Here is a 24,719-nt window from a genome sequence, read left to right on the forward strand (position 1 = left end):
AGATAATGTTCTTGCTCCATATTTAACCTAAAATGATCTGACATAACCCCAGTTCTCTGACAACAAATACAAATATTGAATCTGTAGAATTGACACTGTAAAACATCAAATGAGCATTTAGATGTATCAGCCCATAATTAAATTTATGTTAATACAAAACTTTCACTAATTCAAGTTAATTCAACTTTTTGGTTTAGTTAATTTCTACTTTTCATTTTCAGACAATTTCAGAATTTATAAACATGAATTATTCTGACTTGAAGTTATGTTTTGAAAGATTGCACAGTTGAATGTTCACTTAACTCACTTAACTGGAAGCAGAATAACAACAATAATGACAATAACAACAACAATAATAATAGAGATATGACTAGCAATAACAATAGCAGCAATAGCCAGAGAAGAACACCAACAGGACCGCGCCACCATCCGTACACCATTCCTGCGGCGAAGGCCCACAGTTTGGATCCCGGAGTTTCCTGCACATGAGAAAGCACAAAAGACTCTGGGGAAGAAGTCGAGTTAGTAACATGCAGTAATGGTACATGAATGCATACAGATGGAGAGGAGGAGGAGGAGGAGAGAGGAGCTCAGAGCATCATGGGAAGTCTCCCAGCAGTCTAGGCCTATAGCAGCATAACTAGTTTCTTAAGAAGCATGATTAGCATTTTAGCAGCCTCATGTATTGTTTATGTACCAGCTATCGTTAATAGGAGCAGCCACAGCTGTAAGATCATTGAGACAAATGAAGAAACGAATTCTCAAACTATGAAGTGGAACAAAAGTTTGACTGTGATGTTGTTGATGTTTAGCTCATTTAACTTTAAGGAGCTTACATTTTTAAGTTGAACCAGCTGAAAATGTTTTGCAGTCTATCCATGATTAGACGATTGGAGAAACAAAGGGACGTGACTGCCTGGTTTTCATGTCATTTGGGTTTATATCTGCAGCATGATTACATCAATCTGTAATGTCTGGTCCCTGATTTTGTTTTCATTTTGTTTGTCTCTGTGTGTTGATGAATGTTGCCGCTGTGTGTGGATAGACGTGTTTGCCCTCCACTAGCAGAAGTTTAATACTGACGAGTAATTCGATGTAAATTAAATTAGAGATACTAAGTAACCTCATCTTCTCAATATTGAGTTTCCTTGACTGTGTGTGTTTATGTGTGTGTGTGTCACTGTAAACCACATAAACCATATTTAGATGGATGAAAACAATGTTTAAATAAAGCTGCTGCAGTTATTGTAGTAACAGATTATTCATGCACTGCCAGAACACAAACATGCTGAAATATTTTGGCATAAGAACTGTGAAGGATATTAAATATCACCACGGCAACTCACATTGAAATATTCAGTTATTTTTGGTCTTCTTATGCACATTACATACCACCTCTGCACTACCCGCACTTCCACTACCTCAAGTTTTTGTTTACACTATAACTTGCATATTACATTTATTTTGCACGTATTGTAAAAACTTGTGAGTATAGATATGTACTAGTTGTCTGTATATTCAGTATGTAACTGTATATTTTTTGCATATACAGTATAATTTTTTCTTTTTAATTTCTTCTTTAGTGCTACTTTTATATACTTTGTTCTATTTTATTGCAAAATTGGTTGTTTTACTCTATTCTAATTTAAAATATTTTAATATTTTCAAATACATTGCACAACTGAATGTCATTTTGCAATCCTGCATTGTATAATGACAATTTAAATGAACCTTGAACCTTGAAATATTTGATTATTTTAAACACATCACAAGGAGGAATTTTTTAAGAAATTTGAGGTGGTTTATACATATATTTATATAAGACATTTTAGGATAGATTTAGAACTTTCACTGCAGAAAATTCCGTCAAATTAGACCAAACAAATGCGTCTTTGTCTCTTCAGGACCATTTAAAAATCCAAAAGAGAGCTTGTTGAGAGCCAAATTTTGCCCTCGGGTCTTGTTTTGGATTGTCCCATTTTACTAGTTAACCATACACAGTAAGGTTGATGATCAATTAGTGCAGTTCACACTGATTTCTCTTACACACTGCATCTCTTTGATCCAGCGTGTCCTCTCAGACAGCCATAAACAGATGATGTCTGGAGTGAGAGGTTCGGGTCACAGGAGAGGAGTGACCGAAAGAGAAAGAGGGTGATAAAAGAAGAGATTTATGGATGCTCTAGTCGTAAAACTGATTGGCTGTGACATTGTGAGCGATGCCTATTAGCTCATGCATCAAATATACACTCACATACATGTGCACATATACTCACACACGAGTTACTAGATACATGTGTTTAATTATGTGCTTGTAGTTAAATGTGTGTTTCCATAAATATGCAAATATAGATGAAGACTCAGCACTGTGGATGGGTGGGCTCATCTCTGAGCTCTTCAGTAATCTGTCTGCGTTTGCACTTGGAGATCCAGAAGACCTATTGACGATCTGTCCACAACACATGCTTCTCTCTGATTTACACACACACACACACACACACACACTTATATATGCAGTGTAACAGTAAGGGGAGAAGGAGACATCAAGGAGAAAGACAGAGACCGAGAGCTGTAGTCAGATGAGTAAGCAGAGTTCTTCTCCTGACACGCAGGGAACAAAATCTATCCCACAATACACCGCTGAGGGTCACTCAGTCCTGGTGTTGTCATGGTAATGAGAATTTAATAACCCAGACTTTCTACCTTCTGTGTATTTCAATGTGTGTGTGTGTGTGTGCGTATTTCCATGCATCTGTGTGTCCCTGTACACATGTGCATGTGGGTGAGTTGTGCATTGGGTCATGTAATTACCAACAACAGCGAGTCACACCCCGTGTTTCCACTCCAGGGATCTTTCCTGCAAATTTGTAGCATTTGGTCTATTGACTTCTAGTCAGACCTAGATTAAAAAAAATACATTGATTGCATTTGTTTTGTGCATCCTGGAGTGCCAGTCGGGAGGGGTTCAGTGCAAACTACATGAATTGTGACAGAAAGTTCAGCCATCATTTTTATTTTGTAAAATCAATACATGTCATACACATCAACACATCAATACATTTATGTTATTGACAGTGTTACTTAACACTAGCGCTGCAGCTTATCTTTATTATTGATTAATCTATCAGTTATTTGTGTAATGAACAGATTAGTTGTTTATTCTATAAAACAATGTTTTGTCTAAAAAACAAACATTTTGTTTACAATAGAATAAAATAAAGCTGAGAAAAGCAGCAAATATGCATATTTGAGAAGCTGGAACTGGAGATTTTTACTTTAATGGATTACTAAACTTGTTGTTGATCAGCAAATCATTCCATCGACTGATTGTTTCAGCTCTACTTAACACTACCTGAATTATTCTGGTGAGGATAATCCCACTTATAAGGTGTTTAAAACAAATGCTTAACATATTTTCAAACACAGTTTGGTCCAGATTTGTTCCTACATAGTAGGGGGCATTTATGATTTTGTGTGAAATATATCATGAATGCAGTACATACAGTGAATGTGCTGTCTATTTAAAAAAATGTTCAACACAGGCAGAATATGAATCGTGCACTTTTCTCACAAAACGGTAAATGAAGTCCGTGTCCTTGACAGCTGGGCTTCATTAAATTTTAAAAGAAACACTTCAGAGAAAACAATAGAGATCATTTGAGAGTCCATTATGGTTTGCAAGTCCTGCTGCAGGCCAGCTAATCAAACTGAGAGAGCTGTAACCTCTGTTAGTCCTGTGTCAACAAACAGACTATGGTACCCGAATGCATCACGACAATATCGCATTAGTTACTATTAGTGAGTTGCCGTCATATTCTAACAAACTAGAACACCAAATCATTTAATCGTCTTCACAAATTAAGGAATGAATATGATGTAATTCTGTACTGGCTTGTTATTTTCATCTTGTTTTGTGTGTGTGTTTGTGTATTTGAATATATTACATGTAGTGTTCTAGTTTTATGTGAATATCATGTTTCATATCTAGTTCTTAGAGCCTTAATATATTTTATTTTTAGATTATTTTTAACATCAGTTTGTGTGCCTGTATCTAAAAAGTGCTGTTTGTTTATTGTATTTGTAGCGAGGTCTCCAATACCAGGTCTCAAACCCTGGTCTCCCTGACAACAGATGACTGCACTAACCACTCAGCCAAAGGGCAAACCCTGTAGCCGAGGGCCAGTCTTGTCATCTGGGGTAATTACTCTCTAGATGGCATGGGCCTGCACCGTGACATTACCCCCTCCTTCGGGAAGCGCACCCCTTCACTTCAGCCTACCAGCTCCCTCACGCCTCTGGGCACATGCGCTTCTGATGGCCTTACAGTCTACCCATCCCACTTCTGACACCAAATGTAGCGAAGGAGGGCTCCCACACCAGTCTCGAACCCTGGACATCTGTGCTAACCGCTCAGCCAAAGGGTCAACCCGCTAGCCAAGGGCCAGCGTGTCTAGTCATCCGTGGTCATTTCTCTCTAGATGGCACAGGCCTACACCGTGACAGTGTCACTCTGACAATGTTAACTTAATTATTTGGAGATCTTATGGTGGGTTTGAGGACGGTCTGGTCACCTATTATATGCCTGTTTTATAAGCAATAATAAAAAATTATCTCAAAACCCCCCACCAAATCATCATCATCCTCATCACTATCATTGTAATCTTCTTCATAATTATTATCATACAGTAATCAGCAGCAGTCCCCATGTTATCATATGATATTGATACAGTGGTGGAATTAATAGCAATTGTCTTTAATTGTAGTGGTTGATGTTTATTAACTATCTATGTCTCCCTCCAGTGTAAGTCCAGGCACTCCTGTGTGCTTTTGTGTGTGCGTGATGATGATTTCATGATCCATGCTGCTGTTGGAGCTTCAGACTCCTTAAGGCTTATTCATATTAAAAATTATGTTCCATTTCCTGAGTGTTTGTGTACGTACATATGTGCGTGGGCTCTAACTACCACCCCTACAGACACACACACACTTCTAACAAAAACAAGGGTGGGGGGGGGCTTTTGTTGGATCTATAGCTTTTGAACTGTCTCTGTGCGGAAGATGGAGGGCACAGCCAAATAATACGTCCACATGCACACATGAATACAGGGGGCCCCATCTATACCTCCAGGGCTCCAGAGGGAGCAGGCTGAGCTTCACAATGCCGTACCCCAGAGAGGCCTCGGCCTGCTGGGCTGCTGACGGCTGCACCTGGCCCCTACAGCCTGGTCTTCTGAAGAGGAGAATTAAACCACAACACATAAACCAGCTGTCTAGTTATACCTCAGTCGGACAAAACTGGCGTCTTTGGGGGCATTATGTATTACCCTGAGTGATTTTGGGGTGTTTTTCCTCCCTGATCGTTCTGCTCCTGTGTGTCATGAGATATCATTTTTCACCCCACAGGGGCCTCTGACTAACCTTGTAACCTCCTCCTTTGCAAACTAGGGGGAGTTTTTTTTTTTTTTTTAAAGGAAAGATCATAAAGAAACATTAACTCTCCTCCTCTTACTCTTTCTCTTTGTGTGATTTTGGAGACGCATTAGAGTGAATACGGCTGACAGCTCTTGCCTCATGGCTAATTTAGACATCATTTCATTGAGTGTGAGGGGAGATTTCATCCTCGGTGGTGTAATATATTCATATCCACTCAAATAGACTTATCAGAATTCATCATTTCATACTTCAACAATACTTTCAACAGTATAATACAGATGGAAAAGTTTGTGAAGAGGAAAATAAATGCTTCTTATGTAATTGACTTTGACTTTTTGAGTGGGGCATCTTAAAATAAGAGATCAGAAGACTCTCTGAGGTTCCCTTAAGCAAGATACTAAAATCCCTGCGGCAAAAGCAACCTGTTTTACCTAAATTTGGAAATATCTCATCTTTATATGATTTCCCTTTTCATACATCCTCTTTTTCACCCCTTTTTGCCAGAGATCTGGTTCATTTCAGAATCAACAGCTGTAATTGGGCCAAGTGGGACCGAGGCTCTTTCATCTGTTCTTGTCTTCACCAGCCAAAGCAACTTCTTTTTTCCCCCCTCTAAGATGAACTATCTGATAACAAAAGAACAAGGTTTGGATCCAGATGTTGGCCAGTTTTTTTTTTTTTTTTTTTTGCCACAGTCCAGTGTTAACCACAGCTGCAAAACTTACAACCCCATCCAACACCCTACACCAGCCCTGTGTGTGTGTGTGTGTGTGTGTGTGTGTGTGTGTGTGTACGTGTGTGTGTGTGTGTGTGTGTGTGTGTGTGTGTGTGTGTGCGCGTGTGTGTGTGAGGAGCTCAATGTGTGTGTTTCGTATTGGAGGAGGCTGTATCTGCACCGCCCCGTCGGTGTGCGCGGTAGGCAGCGGCAAGCTCATTCTGCCCCTGGACTGGTCCTCTCTCTCAACCCCACGCCACTATAACCTCTCTCTCTCTCACACACACACCACACACACCACACATACACACACACACACACACCACACACACACATTCATCCACACATATATACACTGAAACACCGAAAGAGGAAGACTTGCGAAAGAGGGGCGCTTCAATTAACGCTCTCCGAATGTCGACGGATCCCTGGCGTGGACATTTTTAATTTTCCACCACAGCCTCCTTGGATTTTTCTCATGTGGCATTTTTGCGCATACAGTAGAGCCCGGACGCTGCCCATGTGTGTTTGAGCAATTGAGCCATTTGGAAGATGAACATAAACGCTTGGTGAATGGGAAACACCAACACCGAGGCACCGCCACCTTTCCCCCCGTCTTGACAAACGCTGCTCATCGTTATCTCGGCGTGATTTGCGCACCAGAGACCGGAGCCGGTGTCTGCGCTCTGCGGGGCCGGGCGCGCGTCGTCTGGGAGGAGTAGGGAGGATGGAGTCGTTTTTTACAGAGGTAAGCCATGGAGATATATGTGCCACTGTTATCGAGCTAATGTCAGATTACAGTGTTTGCAGTGTGATGTAGCCTGGGTTTGCACTGATGCATTGCATTTACTGTAAGATGATTTTACGCTTTTCCCCCCCTTTTTTTTGGATTCACATCGGGTTTGGTTACGGCAGGTGTTGCTTTGCCCCATCAACTGGCACCACCCCTCACCGTTCCCAGCAATAAAAACCACAAGGAATAGGCCTTCATCTCCTGCATGTTTATACCTGTATTGATTAAAAAAAATAAACTAAACCCTCCATCTTCTTTATTTTATTATCACTGCATAGCATCAAGGCCTGACTGCCGGCTTGGTGAATTAATTCAGAGCAGAGCCGCAGATAAATTGGCCAAACGAGAGCTGACACGGGTTTTTGCATCCATAAAGCTGGCTCTCGGATTAAAGCCAATCTGTTAACGGAGGGTAGATCGTGTTTGCCTGCAGCAACAGCCCTCCCACACCATGCTGCTACTGAGAGACCCTTTCTCTGCTTTTTTTTTTTTTTTTTTTTTAGTGCAGGGTGAATGGGATGGATCCATTGGGTGGGTATGGGCCGGTTGCACGGCTGCGGGAATTGAGGAGGGGGTTGAAGGAGGAGGAGGATGATGAGGAGGAGAAGGGTGATGGATATGTGTGTGTGTGTGAATGGAAAAGGTGAGAAAGGAGGGAGGTAAACGGTTAACAACTGCTATCATAATTGAATATTAAGTAAATCAAGTGGTTATTAATTCAGTCTCCTGCTCGTTCCTGCACTGCCTGCTGGGAACAAGTCCTCATAGGCCTGTTTGGCTTTCACCTCCAGCATCCTTTTAGATTTATTTGACAAGCCATGCTCGTTCTTGTAAAAACAATATTTCCTTTCCTTCTTCATTTGATGCATTACCTTCATTGCACACCCTCACCCCCTACTTCAGGAGATGCAACCTCCCCCCCCCCCTCCCTTTACTTAATTTATGTTTTGGTCCACACACATCTCATGAAAACGTCGTCTTGTCAGCTGTCTTTGATGCCAATATCCGTTCCCTCCAAGCTACTTATCCTCCTCCCTCTTGAGTTAATCTGATATGGGTTTAAATGCCTCTCGCATTGGCAGTGATGTCATGCCATTTATACTAGCGTGTGAGTGCACTGTATGGGTATATGTGTGGGCACCGGGGGCCATGATGATCGCCGCTGTCCAAGGTCCTTCTTTTTCAGGCTGTCGCTGGGTCATACAGATGGAGATGTGATGCACATATCACTGTTTTTATTTGTCTGTGTGTCACATTAACAGTAAAGACATAAGCATGACACATAGCAGTCACCTCTGCTGCTCCATTTCCCATCCCTGTCTGTCTGTAATATATTGATCATGGCATTGATTCACAGACCACCATAACCAACCCCGCATCCCCGACTCTGAAAGCCTATGTGAGACCTGAAAATGGACTGATTTATTGAGTTATGATGTTCGGGCCCACAGTCCTGCATAAGCTGCATATCTGATACCCAGAAATATGACTTCATGCAGTGGGGAGCTGAGTAATCAATCCTTTCGGGAGGTGTGTGTCCAACATCCACTTAAGCTTCATTCCTCTGCTGTCTTCATCGCTCCATCCTTCACTCTTATATCCCCACGTCCCTCGATTTGTGGCTCCATCCCCTTCACCAGAGAGAGCGAACAGCTGACTTCTCTCTCTCAACCCAGGCAGAAAACATGATAGCTGGCCAGCCAACCAAGCATGAAATGTCAGGTGGCATTAGACTACTGTGTAATCCCCTCATATTCAAACTGGGTTGGTTAGTAGTGGAATATGGTAGTTGTAGTGATTTTATGTGCTCTAAATACAAACAAAAATCAACACCTCTCTGGTTATGGTAGCTGAAAAACAACACAGGTTTGAAAATTAAGAAGAGCTTTTAATATATTGGAAGTGACAGTGAGAAAGTTAGAGGACCATTAAATTGGTGGCAAGTGTTTTATTTCTTCACAATATACCAGAAAAGACGTTTAATCCTAGAATAGGTTTCCTGAACATTTGACCTCAAACATGCCAAAGTAATTGTATGTGAGCATTAAGAAATACAAAGCAATACTGAGTTTGGGTCATTTTGTGGTTTCTGATGAAAGTTTCTGATCAAAGGTATCTACACATGAAGAAAAACAGAAATATATGGCCACACTTAGCTCCAGTGTCATAAATTCAGCACCAACAACTGACCTATGTCAATTTTTAGGTATTTAGAATAAAATCTAGGGCATTACCAAAACTCAATATTGCATTTTATTTACTGTGAAGTACTTCACAGAATAGAATAAATAAAATAGACAGAAGAGAATAGAAGTTCTTAAAGGAATAGTTTGACATTTTGGAAAAAATATGTCCGCAGACAATGGAAATGTGGGGAAATAGCTAGCCTGGCTCTGTCCAAAGGTAACAAAATTTGCCCACCAGCTTCTCTAAGGCTCACTATTAAAGACTTTATGTCTCGTTTGTGTAACTTAAGTGTAAAATTGGCAATTCACCTTTTTGCACTGGGTTATACGTTGGACTACTTCTTGGCTTGGAGCAGTAACTTCTTGGAGTCTCCGCTGGTTGCCTGGCAACTGCTACATATTTACCGTACCAACAGTAGAGGGGTATTAATCTACTCGTCGAAAGCAAGAAACATGTATTTTCCAAACCGTCAAACTATTCCTCAAACAAAATGAAAATTTGAACATGTACAGTTTCATGACAGCTGAGCACAATGAATCTGCTGATGAAGATCATGTGATATGATCAAAGGTTCCACAGCAGCTACAAAGTGCGATTTTTTCCCCTCAGTTAAATAGAAATGAGTAAAATGGAAAAGAACTGAATTGTCCACCTGTCTGTGGCTCACCAAGATGTAAAACAGACTCAAAAACATACTGAATAGAGAGAACAAATAATAGTAAGAGAACAGATATTAATCTTTTATATCTACTTCCTTTTCTTCTTCTTCTTTTCTCATACCACGAGGAGGACTTCTTTTAAATCTGGAGTGCATTTACTGTATAAGAAGCTGCATGTATACTGAAAACTAGTATTGTAATGTCTCATTAACCTATGAACTGTGCATCGAGATACATTGTTCGGTTATAGTGTGATTTCCGACACCTGTGTGTGTGTGTGTATGAGAGAGATAGATGAAATTCGGTCTCAAGGGTGACATTTTATGTTTGTGTCACCAGGCCTCAGCAGGATTGCAGGTGCACAGCCGCCACGAATCGATAACCAGGAGACAGACAGGTGTGAATGTGGAAAGAGCAGTTTTGGCGACATTATCTCAACCCTGCTGTCATTGTTGCTGTATCATATCTGCCTGTTTAGATCCATCTATCTCTACATTTTCTGCTGTCCTGTCTTTTGCTTGGTCGACATTCCTCACTTCCTTCTCCCTTCTTCGCTCTCGTCAGGCCGTAAATCATTATTTAGCACTTTGCAATTTGTTGAGTGTACTCGGCCGACATATACCATACTGCACATAGTTATAGGGCAATGAAAGCTGAGGTTTGATTTTTCATGCAAAGAACTTCCTCTGCAGTAAAATATTAATCATCTGGATGCATTCTATATGGCTGCTTGCACATAAGCTGTGAAACATTCATGCAAACAGACCAACACATATCAAAGCAGCTTCCATGTTTGTGTTTTCTTTTTTGCAGCTTGAGCTACAGAGGGTGTCTTCTAATTGCAGTCCTTGCTTTTGTGCAATGCATATTTAACCCACGCTGACGTAAAAAGGCTTAGGGGTAAAATTAGCGGAGTCCGTGTCCATAGATAGTGGTCCAAATCATGCAGGATTTTGTATGAAGTGCAATTCTGCAGGAGGCTGGTTCAATGGAGGGAAGGGAGCAGTCACTGGAGATGTGTGACCTATATTCAGCAGCTCCAAACACATTTGTTCTGCTCAGGAGCTGCATCAGCTTCGCCTCTCTCTCTCTCTCTCTCTCTCTCTTTCTCCTCTTTTCCCTTCCCTCTGATACTCTCTCTCCCTTGCGGCCACTCTCCTGGTGCTTCTCCATCTCTCTCAACCAACCACTTTCAGTGCTGTTCTGCCACAGTCTTGTTTCTCCTTCTGGCATTTTTCCATGTAGCTCTGTATTTCTTTTCCTTCCCCTCTCACTCTCTCTGCTTATTCTGCATATGTAGGTGTGAGACTGTACGGCTCCGCCTCAGTCAAATCACATTAAAGCTATTTTATGGTTTGGCAGATGGGAATAAAACAACGTCTACCAGAATCCTACTCGTCTGTTGAAAGGACTGTACATATTTTGTGATGGAGCTGGGTGATATGACCATGATATTGTCACAGTTATATTAATAATAAATGTAATAATTAGTGTTTTTTAGTACATGGCATGATATTTAATTTATTATACTGACTCACCTCTGATTTGACTTTTCCAAATTACTTAGAATTTCTGGATCTCTGGACTTGACTGTTTGGTTGTTTTTAAACTATGTTGTGATAGGTTTTCTCAGAATGGTATTGAGTCAATTTATTTAACTAAATATTGTCAAAATTATCTTCACATATGCTGCATTGCTGCTTCCAAATTTACAATTAATGATAAGGAAAATTTACAATTAAAATTTTAAATTAAAACCAATTTAAATAAAAAAAAGGGAAATTTGACAACAAGTTGGATACTGCATACATTTATGTACATTAAATACACTCAGATACATATATACTTTTACCCATACATATATGTTCACACGTTCACACACACATATATATATATGTGTGTGTGTGTATGAACGAATGACTGTACATGCTATTTACAGGAAATAGTCAGATATTCAGTAACATCCATCTATTTGTAACCATCTATTTGAAGAGACAAGAGAGCAAGCTGGTCAATAACCTTTTGATACATTCTAATGATGTAGTTATAATTTCCCATCACTCAAAGTTCACCTTTTCCCAAACACATCTTACTCCTATGAGTAAACCTGGATTGGTAAACCATTTAATAATATTGGAAATGTGCATAACCACACTGAAATATTAATGGTCTTTTCCCAGACTGCCACAGTGTCTTGGTCAACTTCTAACAGCATATGTCTTTCCCCACCTTGTATAAAGTCAAGTCAAGTCCGTTTTATGTATATAACCCAAAATCACAAATCACAAATTTAAAAAAGGGGTTTTACAATCTGTAAATCCTCAGTTCGGATATGGAAAAACTCCTCAAATAAAAAAACAATAAAACACAGCAGGACAGCATATCCCACAATTCTCTGCACCTGAACACTATCTCCCAGTAATCCACCAATGCCTATAGAGGAGAGAGGCTGTTTCCATGGTGCCCTGTTTCCACACTGTTGCTGTGGAGTCCTGTTGCCAGGGTGTTGGTGGGGGTGGTGGGAGTGTGTGACTGTAGTTTAATCCAAGATGAGAGAGAATGTGATAATTAGCAGACTGCTCAAAACTGGCATCTCAAAGAGGATTTGCACTGTACACACACACACACACACACACACATACGCACACATACACACACACACACCAAACGCAAAAATCACATTAACAGCTGCTTCTATCTGCTCTCTTTATCCCTGTTTGTAATTTAGCAGTATACTCTGATCCGGTTTACTTTGGATAAATCATACATGTGCTTGTTTTGGGATTCAGGACAGGTTAAAAGGTTATCTGTCTAAAGCTTCAGATATTCCAGAGTAACAGTAAAGCACCAGAACGGGGAACACGATGCATTTTTATACTTTAAAGTCGAGATGAAATGAAAAATTCCTCTTTTTTTTTAACCCTTTTAGATCACATCCCCGGTCATGTTATGCACCTATTTAACAATATATATTTTGATTTTGATAAAATATATTATATCAAAATCCAATCATGTTTTCTTCCCGTAAAACAATATGTGACGTGTGCTTACGTAGGCTTGAACCAACCAATTTCAACCAATAATATCACGACATCCACCCATCAAACAATCTTCAACTTTTAGCGGCACAGTGTTAAGATTCATCATGACACGCCCAGTTTTCAACGTTCGAATCAAATTCTTCCCAACGTTATGTCCCACCTGTCTATCCTGTTTCACTCAGAAATACGTCATGATACAGAAGTTAGATACTCTTGAAATGCTGTTTCATCTGCACTCAGTCACTCTAAACTCAGGCACTTCTACAGTAGCTGTGTGGGAGAGCTTTGACTTGATGACTTGTGTTTGCGTGTGTGTGTGTGTGTGTGTGTGTGTGTGTGTGTGTGTGTGTATGTGTGCCACATCAATGAAAGCATAGGAAGAAGAGGACATTTTGTTGGCTTGGACAGGTTTTGAAAAGGAGCCATTTTAAAGTTAATCGCAAGGGAAGTTCATGGAGTTATGAGGATTAAAGTAATGAAGACATTTAATTCAGCAAAAATATTGAAGATCTGTTTATGTTTAAACTTGTGTTTTCATATTTCTGTAGATGATGTGACAGGATTAGACAATTTTCAGAAAAATGTTAGTGGTGGAAATGTTGGATTTAAATTTAGTGAAAAATGTCTTTCACAGTTTCCCAAAGTCTTCCTAAATCCCAAAGTATGATCCTCGAATTGCAAAGCCCAAAGAATTTAAATGGACTATCACAAAGGAAAAAGACAAGCGTCAAATTGTCACAATGGAGGAGCTGGAACTGTAATGTTTGGCATTTTTGCCTGAAAACACAGTTACACAGATATCAAATTTGTTGAGGAATATCAAAACATACATATATATAGTTGGTGATTTATTTTCAGTTGATTGTTCCAGCTCACTGTAGTAAATCGTATCTTCATGACTAATTGAAAAACATCTGTATGTACCATTTGTATTATGTGTTTTTATGTTAGCAGTGGAAATGTTGGATTCAATGTACTTAATGTTTGGTTTTGCTTCTGGCGTTTCATGATTCAGGGCAGAAAGTAGACACAAAAATATCTTTGAAGATGCAACGTGCTGCTAGATAAGACTTTTCCCCTTGCATAGGGAATGCTGTGACCAAAATCACAGAGTGCTGAGGTTTCAAATGGAGCTACAGTGAAGTTTGACAGTCTTATGGTGAGATGGTTTATAGATAGAAACCCACTTTAGAAGATGTGTTGTTGCCTCTGTAGACTACAATTAAATGCAGGTCAAGACACACTTTAAAGAAAAGGTGCATTTTGCTTTTTGTGACTGGAAAAACTTGCTTTACTATCACAATTTCTATTGCCGTTACCGTCTTCTCCCACATGTAAAACCCACAGCTGCATTCAACAATTTCAGCAAATCTAATAATCAATCAAATAATCAGGGGTCAAAGGGCATTCTGGAGATGTCAGGAAATCATTAACTGATGTAAAAGCAGATAAAGCAGGCTGAAGGGAAAGAAAAAATACAAAAAAGTGACGGTAAACAAGAATATAATAGCACCTAAGAGTAGATTTGTCCTTTTATGGTCATGGTTAAAGGTCAAGGAATAATATAAGTTAGTTGAAGGTCCTCTGTGTTCCTCAAAATGATCCTCAAAAAATAGGATGCAATCATCTGTTTTTGACTGATTCACCAAAGATTTTTAACCGTATTTTATCCAGAGAGGGAAATACATGAAATTGAAGCCTTTCACTTGAGAATTTTTCTTTTTGCTCCAGATGTTTTTAATACATACAGTGTTGAATTCCAACTGTAATCCTTTTCAGTGACAGATGTGCCTCATATAGGACAGGTGACACCCGCCCCCTCACTCACACTCACACTCACACTCACACTCACTCATATAAACACATGTTGTTGCTCTGCTTCCACCCGCCATAATCTGCTGAAAGCCTCGCTGTCCTGATTGTATTATCACCTTTAATGGAATATTACTGACACAGTTTAGGTTCCTGGCACAGGATGGGGTGCTAGAAGAGATGGATCAGAGCGCTGTATCGCAGCAGTGTTAAAAAAAAAAAACAACTCACTTGCCTTATATACATCGTTACACACTCTTAGCTGCACACACTTTTCTTTTATTGCTGCCATAAAATGAAAGTTGTAAGGTTGTACAGTTGGCATGAGAAGTCAAGTACAAGTTTAAGTCATAAGAACATTGTTGTGATATGACTGATAAAAAGTGACATTGCCTTCTTTCCTTTTCAATTATGGAGAATAATTTGTATTTTTTGGCCTTTCAACATCTTTTTAATGGGAAAGAGTAGGCAGCAACAGACTAATACAAATAAATAAAATAGTAGCTTCTGTTGGTATTCATTCATAACAAGTGAACTTGGAGCTTTCAGAAACTTTTCAAATTTGTAACATAGACTGTTATATAAAGATGAATGTAGCAAGGTTTTACATCACCCAGTGGTTTGCATTGGAGCCAGTTTGAAGCCCAGAGTTGCTGCTTATGTTTTGCGCCATCTTTTCCGTTTGGAGCCAGGACCTTCCAAATAAGGAATGCAGGGTGTTGCTTTTCACGCTCTGGAAACAAGCCCTGCTACCTCGGATTGAGCTTACTGGGAACACTGAGAGGAAGCTAACATTAGCTACTTCAGCCAAAGATTAAAAAAATTGATGTGGCCCAGATTCGGTCCACATCCACCACTTTCAGCACTTTCATCCGGCCCACGTACCACATGGAATGATGGCACTTGGGTGGTCCGCAAGCCGTGTGTCAACCAAGAACAAACCAGATAATCCATCACTGGCCCACATCCAGAATACACATACCTGAGAGCACCACATCTTTACCAAAAAAGGCCCACACTTTATTTGGGATATCTGGACCATATTTGCTATTTTACATGTGGGCCATTTGTGCGGGCCAATAGAAGGCTAGCAGTGCCGCATCATTGCCTGAAGTGGTCCACTTTCATACGCTATCTGTGGCTAAATTGTGCTGACAGGACAGCAGGTATCATAATCAAGAAGCATTAAACATTAAAAAGGGTCTTGTTAGTGTAACTCCTGAACCACAAACGCAGTAGAACTGCATGTCTGGAGAAAAATCACAGTTTATTCTTTAAACAGAAGCTCCAAAAATATGACTCACAGCTGTCAATCAATGCCCACACTGCAGACATTAAAGCCTACTGTAATCTTATTAACAGAGCAATAATTTCCAAAATGACCACCAGCATTAGGGGGCCTGAATTTAACAATTGAGACCATAATGACTCATTAAAAAAATGATTAACTTAGTATTTCAAGAGAGAAGTTGATGCTTTTTAGATGGTAGTCAATTGGAGCCAACATCTAGCAGCTGTCGGTGACATTGCGCTTTAAGGTACTTACACATTCAAGCCACTTGACTTGTAAATAAAACACCAGTAGGTCATTTAATTGGACTTATCTAATGAACATGATAAGAACAATTCCACTTGAGGGCACCACATAACAACTAGCCCCCCTCCTTGCCTGATTAACTTACATAAGCACTTATAACTGCACCCACATCCACTCTCCTATCAGACATCCATCATTGTAGGGTGAGCGGAGGCTCTGATGGTGGATGTCTGGGGTTGTTACCAACAAATATGTTGGAGCTTTTTCCCGTTTGGGGCTTTAAGTGTCAAAAAGTGTCAAAACACTGAGACTAAAGGAGAGAGTGTATGTGAGTTAAGTCTTGGAAGATATCATCATGTTGAATTATTGATGGTTGGATGTGTTTTGTGAGTCAGGTGCTGTTTTAACACTGCGGTAGAAGTAATGTAGTTAATGAGCTTGCTGATGCAGTCAGACAGATTGACAGATGAACACACACATATTCAATGTCATCTCTGAATGCACCCCTGACCTTTAGTCTCTAGAGACCCTACTGTGTCCTCCCACATCCATACTGCTCTTTAATTTTCTTCCATTAGCTGGTCACTGACTGGTCAGCTGTTTCTGTCATAATTTATTTATGTGTGTGTCTTCCTGTCATTTTATATCTATCTCAACCACCTCCACTTTTAACCTTTTGTCTACTTTTTGTGCATTTCCTACTATCATCAACATTGTCCATCTTCTTCCTTCTTCTTCCTTCTTTCTCTGTCTCCTTTCTTCTGTGTCCATCAATCACAGCCAGATTGTCAGATGTCGCTCCTGCAAGTCTTTTTCTCTCTTTTTCTGTCTCCGTCAATCTTTTTCCATCCCCTTTTCTTACCCTACAGTTAAAGTGTTCTTCATTTGTTGTCTTTCACTCTAAAATCTCCTCTTTATTTTTCAACTACACATGGGAATTGCACCTGCTCCTCTTTCTATATAAAAATGTATATATTATTAGTCATTAGACCTGCAACTACAAATTATTTTCATTATTGTTCATCCAATTACTCATTTAGTCTGTAAAATGTAGTGAAAAATGCACATCACAGTTTCCAAAAGTCTTCCTAAAGCCCAAAGTGATATCCTCGAATTGCAAAAACCCAAATAATTTCAGTTTATTATCACAAAGGACACAGACAAGAAGCAAATCCTCAGAAAGGAGGAGCTGGAACTATGTAATGTTTGGTATTGTTGCCTGAAAAATGACAATAATATCAAAATATTTGGTGAATATCAAAATGTATATCAATATAGTTACATATAGCTTATAGCTCACTGTAGTAAATCATATGTTCATGACTCAGTGGAAGACTGTTTTTATGTAATGATGTTTATTGATGCTCATTCAGGGGTCATGAATGACTGCTGATTGTGCAGTTTGAGTGTGTGTATGTGTATGCTGACATTGATTGTATGTTTGGGTCGGGGATTCATTCATGTTTGTTGGGGTGTGAGTGTCTCTCAAAGGTTTCTTCATCAAAGACTGTCTTCAGGGCGACGCCTCAATCAAATGGCACAGCCGTCCACGTGATCGCCGGAGCAGAAACAAGGCCTTTATCAGACACACACACACACACACACACACACATACACGGCTGTTCAGGCTTCTGGGCTAAAGGCTCTGGGGAAGCTTGGTTTTGTGTGTTCAGTAATGAAGGATTATTCAATGGTCAGGGTTTTTCTAATTTTTCTTCTCACTGCCGCTTTCCCCCAAAACCACTTCCCTCTGCATTAAGGCTTTAATGGATAAATCAAGATGAAGTAATTTTAAAACATGATTTAATCCCATGGATTATACTGTAAATAAAGGACCATACGACTGGTCCTGCACTTTTAAGAATTTACCTACAAATCACATATTTACATTACTTAGGATGATATTTCCTTCCTTCCAGCGAGCTACTGACTTTTACTTATGATGGTAAATAGAGTGCATTTATATAGCGCCATTATAGTCTTATTGACCACTCAGAGTACTTTACAGTATATACCAACATTCACACATTCATACACTGATGGCAGAGGATGCTATGCAAGATGCCAATACAGCGATTCTTATCCAAAGCGCCCTGCAATGTTTCTATGCTCACCTATTTAGACACACACACACACACACACACACACACACTTTGGGGTTCAGTATCTTGCTCAAAGATAGTTTGACATCCAGACCGGAGGAGTTGGGGATCGAACCACCAACCGTCTGAATAGTGGACGACCCACTCTACCTCCTGAACCACAGCTGCCCCTGATGATGTATCTAATGAAAGTCAATATATAGAAATTATAATTTGCTTGAGAAATCATTTATAGTGAATATTTTCTTGCTTTCTGTTTGTAAACAACATGTTATTTTCTTTGCATTACAAACATGCTATTTGGAAAACTTCCATTTTTTGGACGCTTTCACTGATGTTCTAACAAAATATGAGAACCAGCAGGCATTGCATTCATAAGCATTCATAAGCTACATTGTCAGAAAATTATCCTCAGAATACAATCAATCAATCAATCAATCGATCAATCAATCAAACTTCATTTATATAGTATATTTCATACTGGTTGAATGCAATTAAAAGTACTTTATAGGTGATAGATAAATACACAGGAAGATAAAGATGGATTGGGTGACTAATGCACACCAAGATACAAGTAAAATGCCAACATTAAACAAATTGACTTGTGAAATGATAATAATAGATTAGAAGGAAAGACATTTAATAAAACCCAAAGAATTGAATAAGACAAAAATTTAAGATAAAGAAATGAGAAGAGAACAGTTAACAGTTAAAATAAAAAAATAGAATATGAGCAATAAAAGACACAAGTCTAAATAAAATTATAAAACACGACACAAAATAAATAGATTATAATAAAACAAGTGAAATGTGAAACGTTAATAAATAAAAATACATATTCTAATAATACCATAAAATTACATTACACTACATAAAAGCTGCTTTTTGGAGCAGCTAAAAGAGAAGAAGGATTATTATGAAAAGAATGATTGTAATTATCATCTTGGCACTCTATTTGTTTACATGAGATTTTAGTTTTGATAATAATTCGCCAAGAATCAGCTGCATTTTATGAACAACTTTTTCAATTTTGGCTTATATGAAGCATGATTCTGACACTGTATGGCCTGTTTCTTGCCTCAGATGTATCCAGAAGCTGATTATTTTGGACATCTACCAGGTTTTTCCTGTTGGAACAAGTGGTGCATTCATCCAATCCGATGTAACAGGGATTCATGTCTGTGTGAAAGGAAAAAAAAAAAAAAAGCCATTAATCATGTAAAGTGCTGCTTACTTGAAATGACACACTTGAGATTAAACTACTGTAATTGGAGCACCAATTAGTCTTTCATAACTTTCACATAGAAGTGGAGCAAATACCATTTCTTGAGCAGGATATTTTGGTACTCTTTCAACTGCTGTTGTCTAGAGAGCAGGGTCTGAGATGTGAGGGGCCAAAGGTCATGTTTGAGGGTAAAGAGACAATGGGGTTTAATGGAGTTTGACGAAAAGGTGATGGGCAGGGCTGGAGGCCTGGATATGCTTTCGGGTTTGGATTTCATAGAGAGAGACAGAGAAGGATGTAGTGTCGGAGAAAAGAATTCCTGCAAAACCTGTGTTTCACCGTAGGTTTTAGCACACAGAAAGCACAGGAGTTTGTTGTCATGCATGGCCATTCCTGTCTGTCTGGGTTAGTAATAGACTGGGGGGGAGGGGAGGAGGACACAAAGAGGAGGAGGAGTACAAGTACGAGTGTTGGTGGGTGTAGGTTGTAATGCTGGCAGGTCATTTATAACCCTCTGTCTCCCCTCCCCACTGTATTGGCCTCAGAGAGTGCATGGCACAGGCGAAGTACATCGATCCTGGACTAGAAATTAATTAGATACTGGTTTATGGGAGCATAGAGAAGATAAGGAGAGAAGTGTTTATATTTATAAGCTAAAACTGTGCTTCAGGGCCCGGGCTAAAGGTCCATTATTAGACATTCAAGTGAGGTCAGAGGTCGTTTTATCAGTTAACAGAGAATCTTGTGAAGTACTGGTGAACTGAGAGCAGAGAGCCTGAGGACAGAGAGGTCATCAGGTCAAGTTACGGCATCACCACCATTATAATGGCTCTGTGTGCTGGAATCTGACAGGGCAGACGAGCTGGAGTTAGGGACGAGACAGGCTGACTGACCTCTTAGAAAGAGACAGAAGATCTAGAGGAACGATGAGGTGGCTATATATAGAGAGTTGCTGAGGAGAGAACAACAGAGACAGAGAGAGACACCGGCAGAGGCTCTTGAATTTTTCAGTTGTCAAAGTGATTCTACATGTATGAGGCTTGTTCCTTCAAAGATTGGAGTGAATTAGCATTAAATGTAACATGCAGTGAATTGCATGACTTCAGACTTAAATGTACTTACTGAGACATTTTCAGGTGAAGCTTATAACAGGATAAAGTAAATATGAAAACATCAATGAGCATTAGTCAACTAAAAAAACCCAAACCGTCACAATACAGATGTTATTTGTTTATATGTTAAAGGGGACATATTATGCACATTTCAGTGGTATATCTTTATGATTTACAATTAAAAAAACTCCTTATTTATCTTACACTGGCCCGTTACGCAACCCCTCAATTCAGCCTGTCTCTTTAAGGTCCACCTCCTGATGAGCCCACTCTGCTCTGATTGGCCAGCTTCTGGAAGCTGCGACTACTCATTGTGTCTACATAAACAAACAATATTAAAATTCTTGTTCTTTACTCAAAATGTCAATTCTCATGTCAATCTGATTGGAATATGTGAGTGGATAACAACCCTAGCCACAACTTTAGCAACAAAGGCTACGGAACGGACGGCTGTTTGTGGACATGCACGAACACTCTGACATAATCATGAGGAGGAAGTAGAGGTAACTTTGCAAACGAAGCGTTCAGAGCAGGTTGAAGCCTGAGCTTTTGACTTTTAGGGAGCATTTTTACATATGTTCACCTCAAGTTTTGTAACTTTGACTATGTTTAACATAGACATCTGACATCATAACAGTATCAAAACCGACAGAAAATCACAAAAAACATGATATGTCCCTTTTAGCAAGACAAGTCTAAAGCCACACAAGCAGTAAGGCTGTAGACAGCAATGATTTGAGCTAAATGCTAACTCTAGCATGGCAACATGCTCACAATGACAATTCTAACTTGCTAAATACAAATTACAGCTGAGGTTTCTGGAAATGTCACTGGACACTTTGGTCAAATTAAGATTTTGACCTGACACTGGATGAAAAGTTAAGGGATTACCAAAGTAACTACAGGTCTTCCTGAGGGGAACATGAACATCTGTACCAAATTTCATGGCAACCAATTCAATAGTTGACAAGACATTTTACTCTGAACCACAAATGTCAACCTCATGTTGGTCACCAAATTCATTAGGAGTCATCATCTGGGAACCATGCATGTCTGTACTAAATTTCATGGCAATCCATCCAATAGTTGTTGAGATATTTTTGTCTGGACCAAAGGACTGTTATGTCTTATTGCACACAGCCACAGTCAAATACACTAAATCATATGTTTGGATTCATTTGGAAATCAGTCTTTCTATTTAAATGATTGTTTTTTTGTGGTTTTTTTTCTGATTTTAAAGTGAGACTATGTAACATTGGAAAGAAGAAACAACTAATTCTTTCTCTTACAAATGAAAAGTTGAAATCATAAGTGATACATCGTTCCCTTCCTTCATTTAATACACTCAGGGGTTTTGCATCTACAGCCTTGCTTGGTCTGGTATGACCAATGACTTGCAGAGGTTATTGCTGTATTACCGACTTTGAGCGAGTTCTCTAACTTCATGACTCTTGTCCACTTGTGCATATCAAGGATTAACCTTTCAATGGTTTTACTGTGAAAGTGACTGTTAGTCCTGCTTGTCCCATTTGACTTGCTCTCAGTCAGGTTACAAAGTGATGATTTTTTGGCCTCTTGGAGGCAGCGAAAACAAAGCTGTAAACACACCACTGACATACTATCACTTGTTAAGTTGATAAGACAAACTTGTTAGCCAACAGTTGCTTGTTTACTTTTAGCTCTGTTTTATTGTACACCAACTCCTAAGTGAGATATCTGCTAACTGCTGAACTACATACACAAGCTAGTTGCTAAGTATGTCCATCTGGTGCCAGGCAGTTAGTTTACAGACGGTTTTTAGAGATTTTAGACCAAAATAAGGAGACGAGAAAGCTGATTGGAATAATTCATGTTTGTTTTCACATTACACAAGGTAATTTGAGCTAAAGTATAAAAATACTGTTTGAAGCAGCTTTAAAACAACTGACTTTAAAGAATATTGGGTGATGAAGGGTTGTCAGTCATGATACTCTCACTTAAAGACCTTTGGAGTGGAGATATTCATTTGTGAGGAAGATCATTTTCTCTTAAGTGAAGTTTTATGATTAAGGCATGTTAAAGGATGTCAAAGTAAGGCTATAGTTTAAGGAATATAGTCAATGATAGGTCCTCATAAGGATTAAAGCACAATAGGATTAATTTCTGCCTGTGCCACTGATGCAAAGATTGGACTACAGTTTATATTTGGCAAAAGATATATTTTATATCCAAAATCACTGAGACGTTCTCGCCCCCTAAGCCTCACCTTGAGCAACCCAACTGTGTATAAATATAGTATACTGTAAGTGTGTGTGTGAATGATTTCTGCCTGGTTAACTTCACAGCCCGGGGCATTACTGGTTTTTCCCTTCCCCACCAGTGTGTATGTGTGTCAGATTGAGTGCAAGAAAAAGACAAAAAAAGATTAAAAGAGAGAGAAAGAGAAGGAGAGGAAGCAAAAGAAAAAAGGTTGTTAGGGAATGCTTAGGGGTGTGGGACCATCTGTTGCTAAAACAATTCGGTTCTACCCCTCCTTTGTTGTTTGGTTCATTCAGATGCACACATCTGGTGTCTTTTTCAGGGCTCAAACCCTCATTGTCTCAACCTTCACAGTTGAGTGTTTATGTCAGGAAACAAGATCCTTCATAATTATCAATATTGTCTTAATGAGTCACCAGAATTTGTCATTGTAATGTCTCAGGGCTTCAAACAATATTTGCGTTATCTTTAATCAATTAATTGTTTAGACTTTGAAATGTCAGAAAATAGTGAAAAATGCCCAAAACACCTTTTACTAAAGCCCAAGATGACGTCTTCAACTGTCTTATTTTATCAGACCAACATTCAAACCCCCAAAATATTCTATTTACGATTATATAAAACCGAGAAAACAATTTACAAGCTTAAACCTGGGAATGTTTACTTGTGCTGGAAAATTGACTGAAATGAGTAATCTATCATCAAAATAGTTAATATTTTGTTGATTAACTAATCGATTAATTGACTAATTGTTTCAGCTTTATAAAATCAGTGCTGCATATTGGGAGAAGTGATCCTTGAACATTTTCTATGTAATCTTGCTGTAATCATTCCTCCTGTTCATAAGAGATCCATTCATAATGCACTTCAATGTAACTGATGAGGGCCAACATTGACAGCCCTCCTTTTGTGCAAAAATGTATCTAAAAGTTTACTTGAGGTTAATATGAAGCTTCAGCTTTAATCAAGTCAGTATATTTCAAGTTACTTTCCCTATTTTTGTTGTGATCCTTCCACTACAGCTGAACAGGAAAACACTGTCTGTCGAGACACAAAGAGGGAATTTTTTACTAAAAGGTCTGTAACTGTGGATGATTTACACTTTTACACTATTTTACTAACTCAGACTGCTGAAGCCTCACATTATCTTCAGTTAAACTTTAATTTTTTGCTCAAACCGAAGACTGGATTTTGCCCCCCATTACTTACATTGTAAGTGCATCTCTGTGAATTTCTCTCTTATCTGGCTGCTGATGTTTTGGGATATTGTAAAATGTGTTTTGATGAATTGTTTTAGATTAATTTTATTTCACTTATTCGGGGACAGTTATTGGTTTTCTTTATGGAGTTGTCTTTAGGATGATATATTTTACATGACTGTATTGGAGATTTTATACATGATTTATAACTTCAGTGTTTCATTCTGATATTGTGATGTACTTTGAGACATAAAAATTTCTTTTTACCTTTTTCGTACACTTACAAACACATCAGAGTCAGTGCAATACACTGAATTGTGCAACAACTTCAGGGGGAAGATATGTGATGTGCACAGTCCATTTCTTGTCTTTACAGTACTCAAGTGGCCATATTGACTGCCTCCTCCTCCTCCTCCTCTTCCTCTTCTTGTTTCCTTTTCTGTACCCTCTTGTCTCCCTCAACTGTATTGCTGTGCCCCCTCGAGGTCAGAGGTCAGTGACTGTGTGAAAGAGGGCTTTGTCTGTGTGGAAAGGTCTGGGAAGAGCACACTTCCTCTGACCCTGAGCCTGACACACACACACACACACACACACACACACACACACACACACATACATACACACACACACACACACACACACACACACACACATGATTTCAAGCAC

The 24,719-nt window shown here is 39.1% G+C and overlaps 1 protein-coding gene across 1 annotated transcript in view; it reads left to right on the forward strand.

Moving 5' to 3' along the window:
* The first annotated feature begins 5,091 nt into the window (after positions 1 to 5,091).
* Positions 5,092 to 24,719, forward strand: part of LOC137200190 (unconventional myosin-X) — a 38,969-nt gene continuing 19,341 nt past the window's right edge. The window contains exon 1 of the mRNA XM_067614835.1: positions 5,092 to 6,896. Coding sequence (XP_067470936.1) covers positions 6,876 to 6,896 — 21 coding nt within the window. The 5' untranslated portion in view covers positions 5,092 to 6,875. The remainder of the gene's footprint in view (positions 6,897 to 24,719) is intronic.

This window comes from Thunnus thynnus, chromosome 16 (assembly GCF_963924715.1).
Source record: "Thunnus thynnus chromosome 16, fThuThy2.1, whole genome shotgun sequence".
NCBI lineage: Eukaryota > Metazoa > Chordata > Actinopteri > Scombriformes > Scombridae > Thunnus > Thunnus thynnus.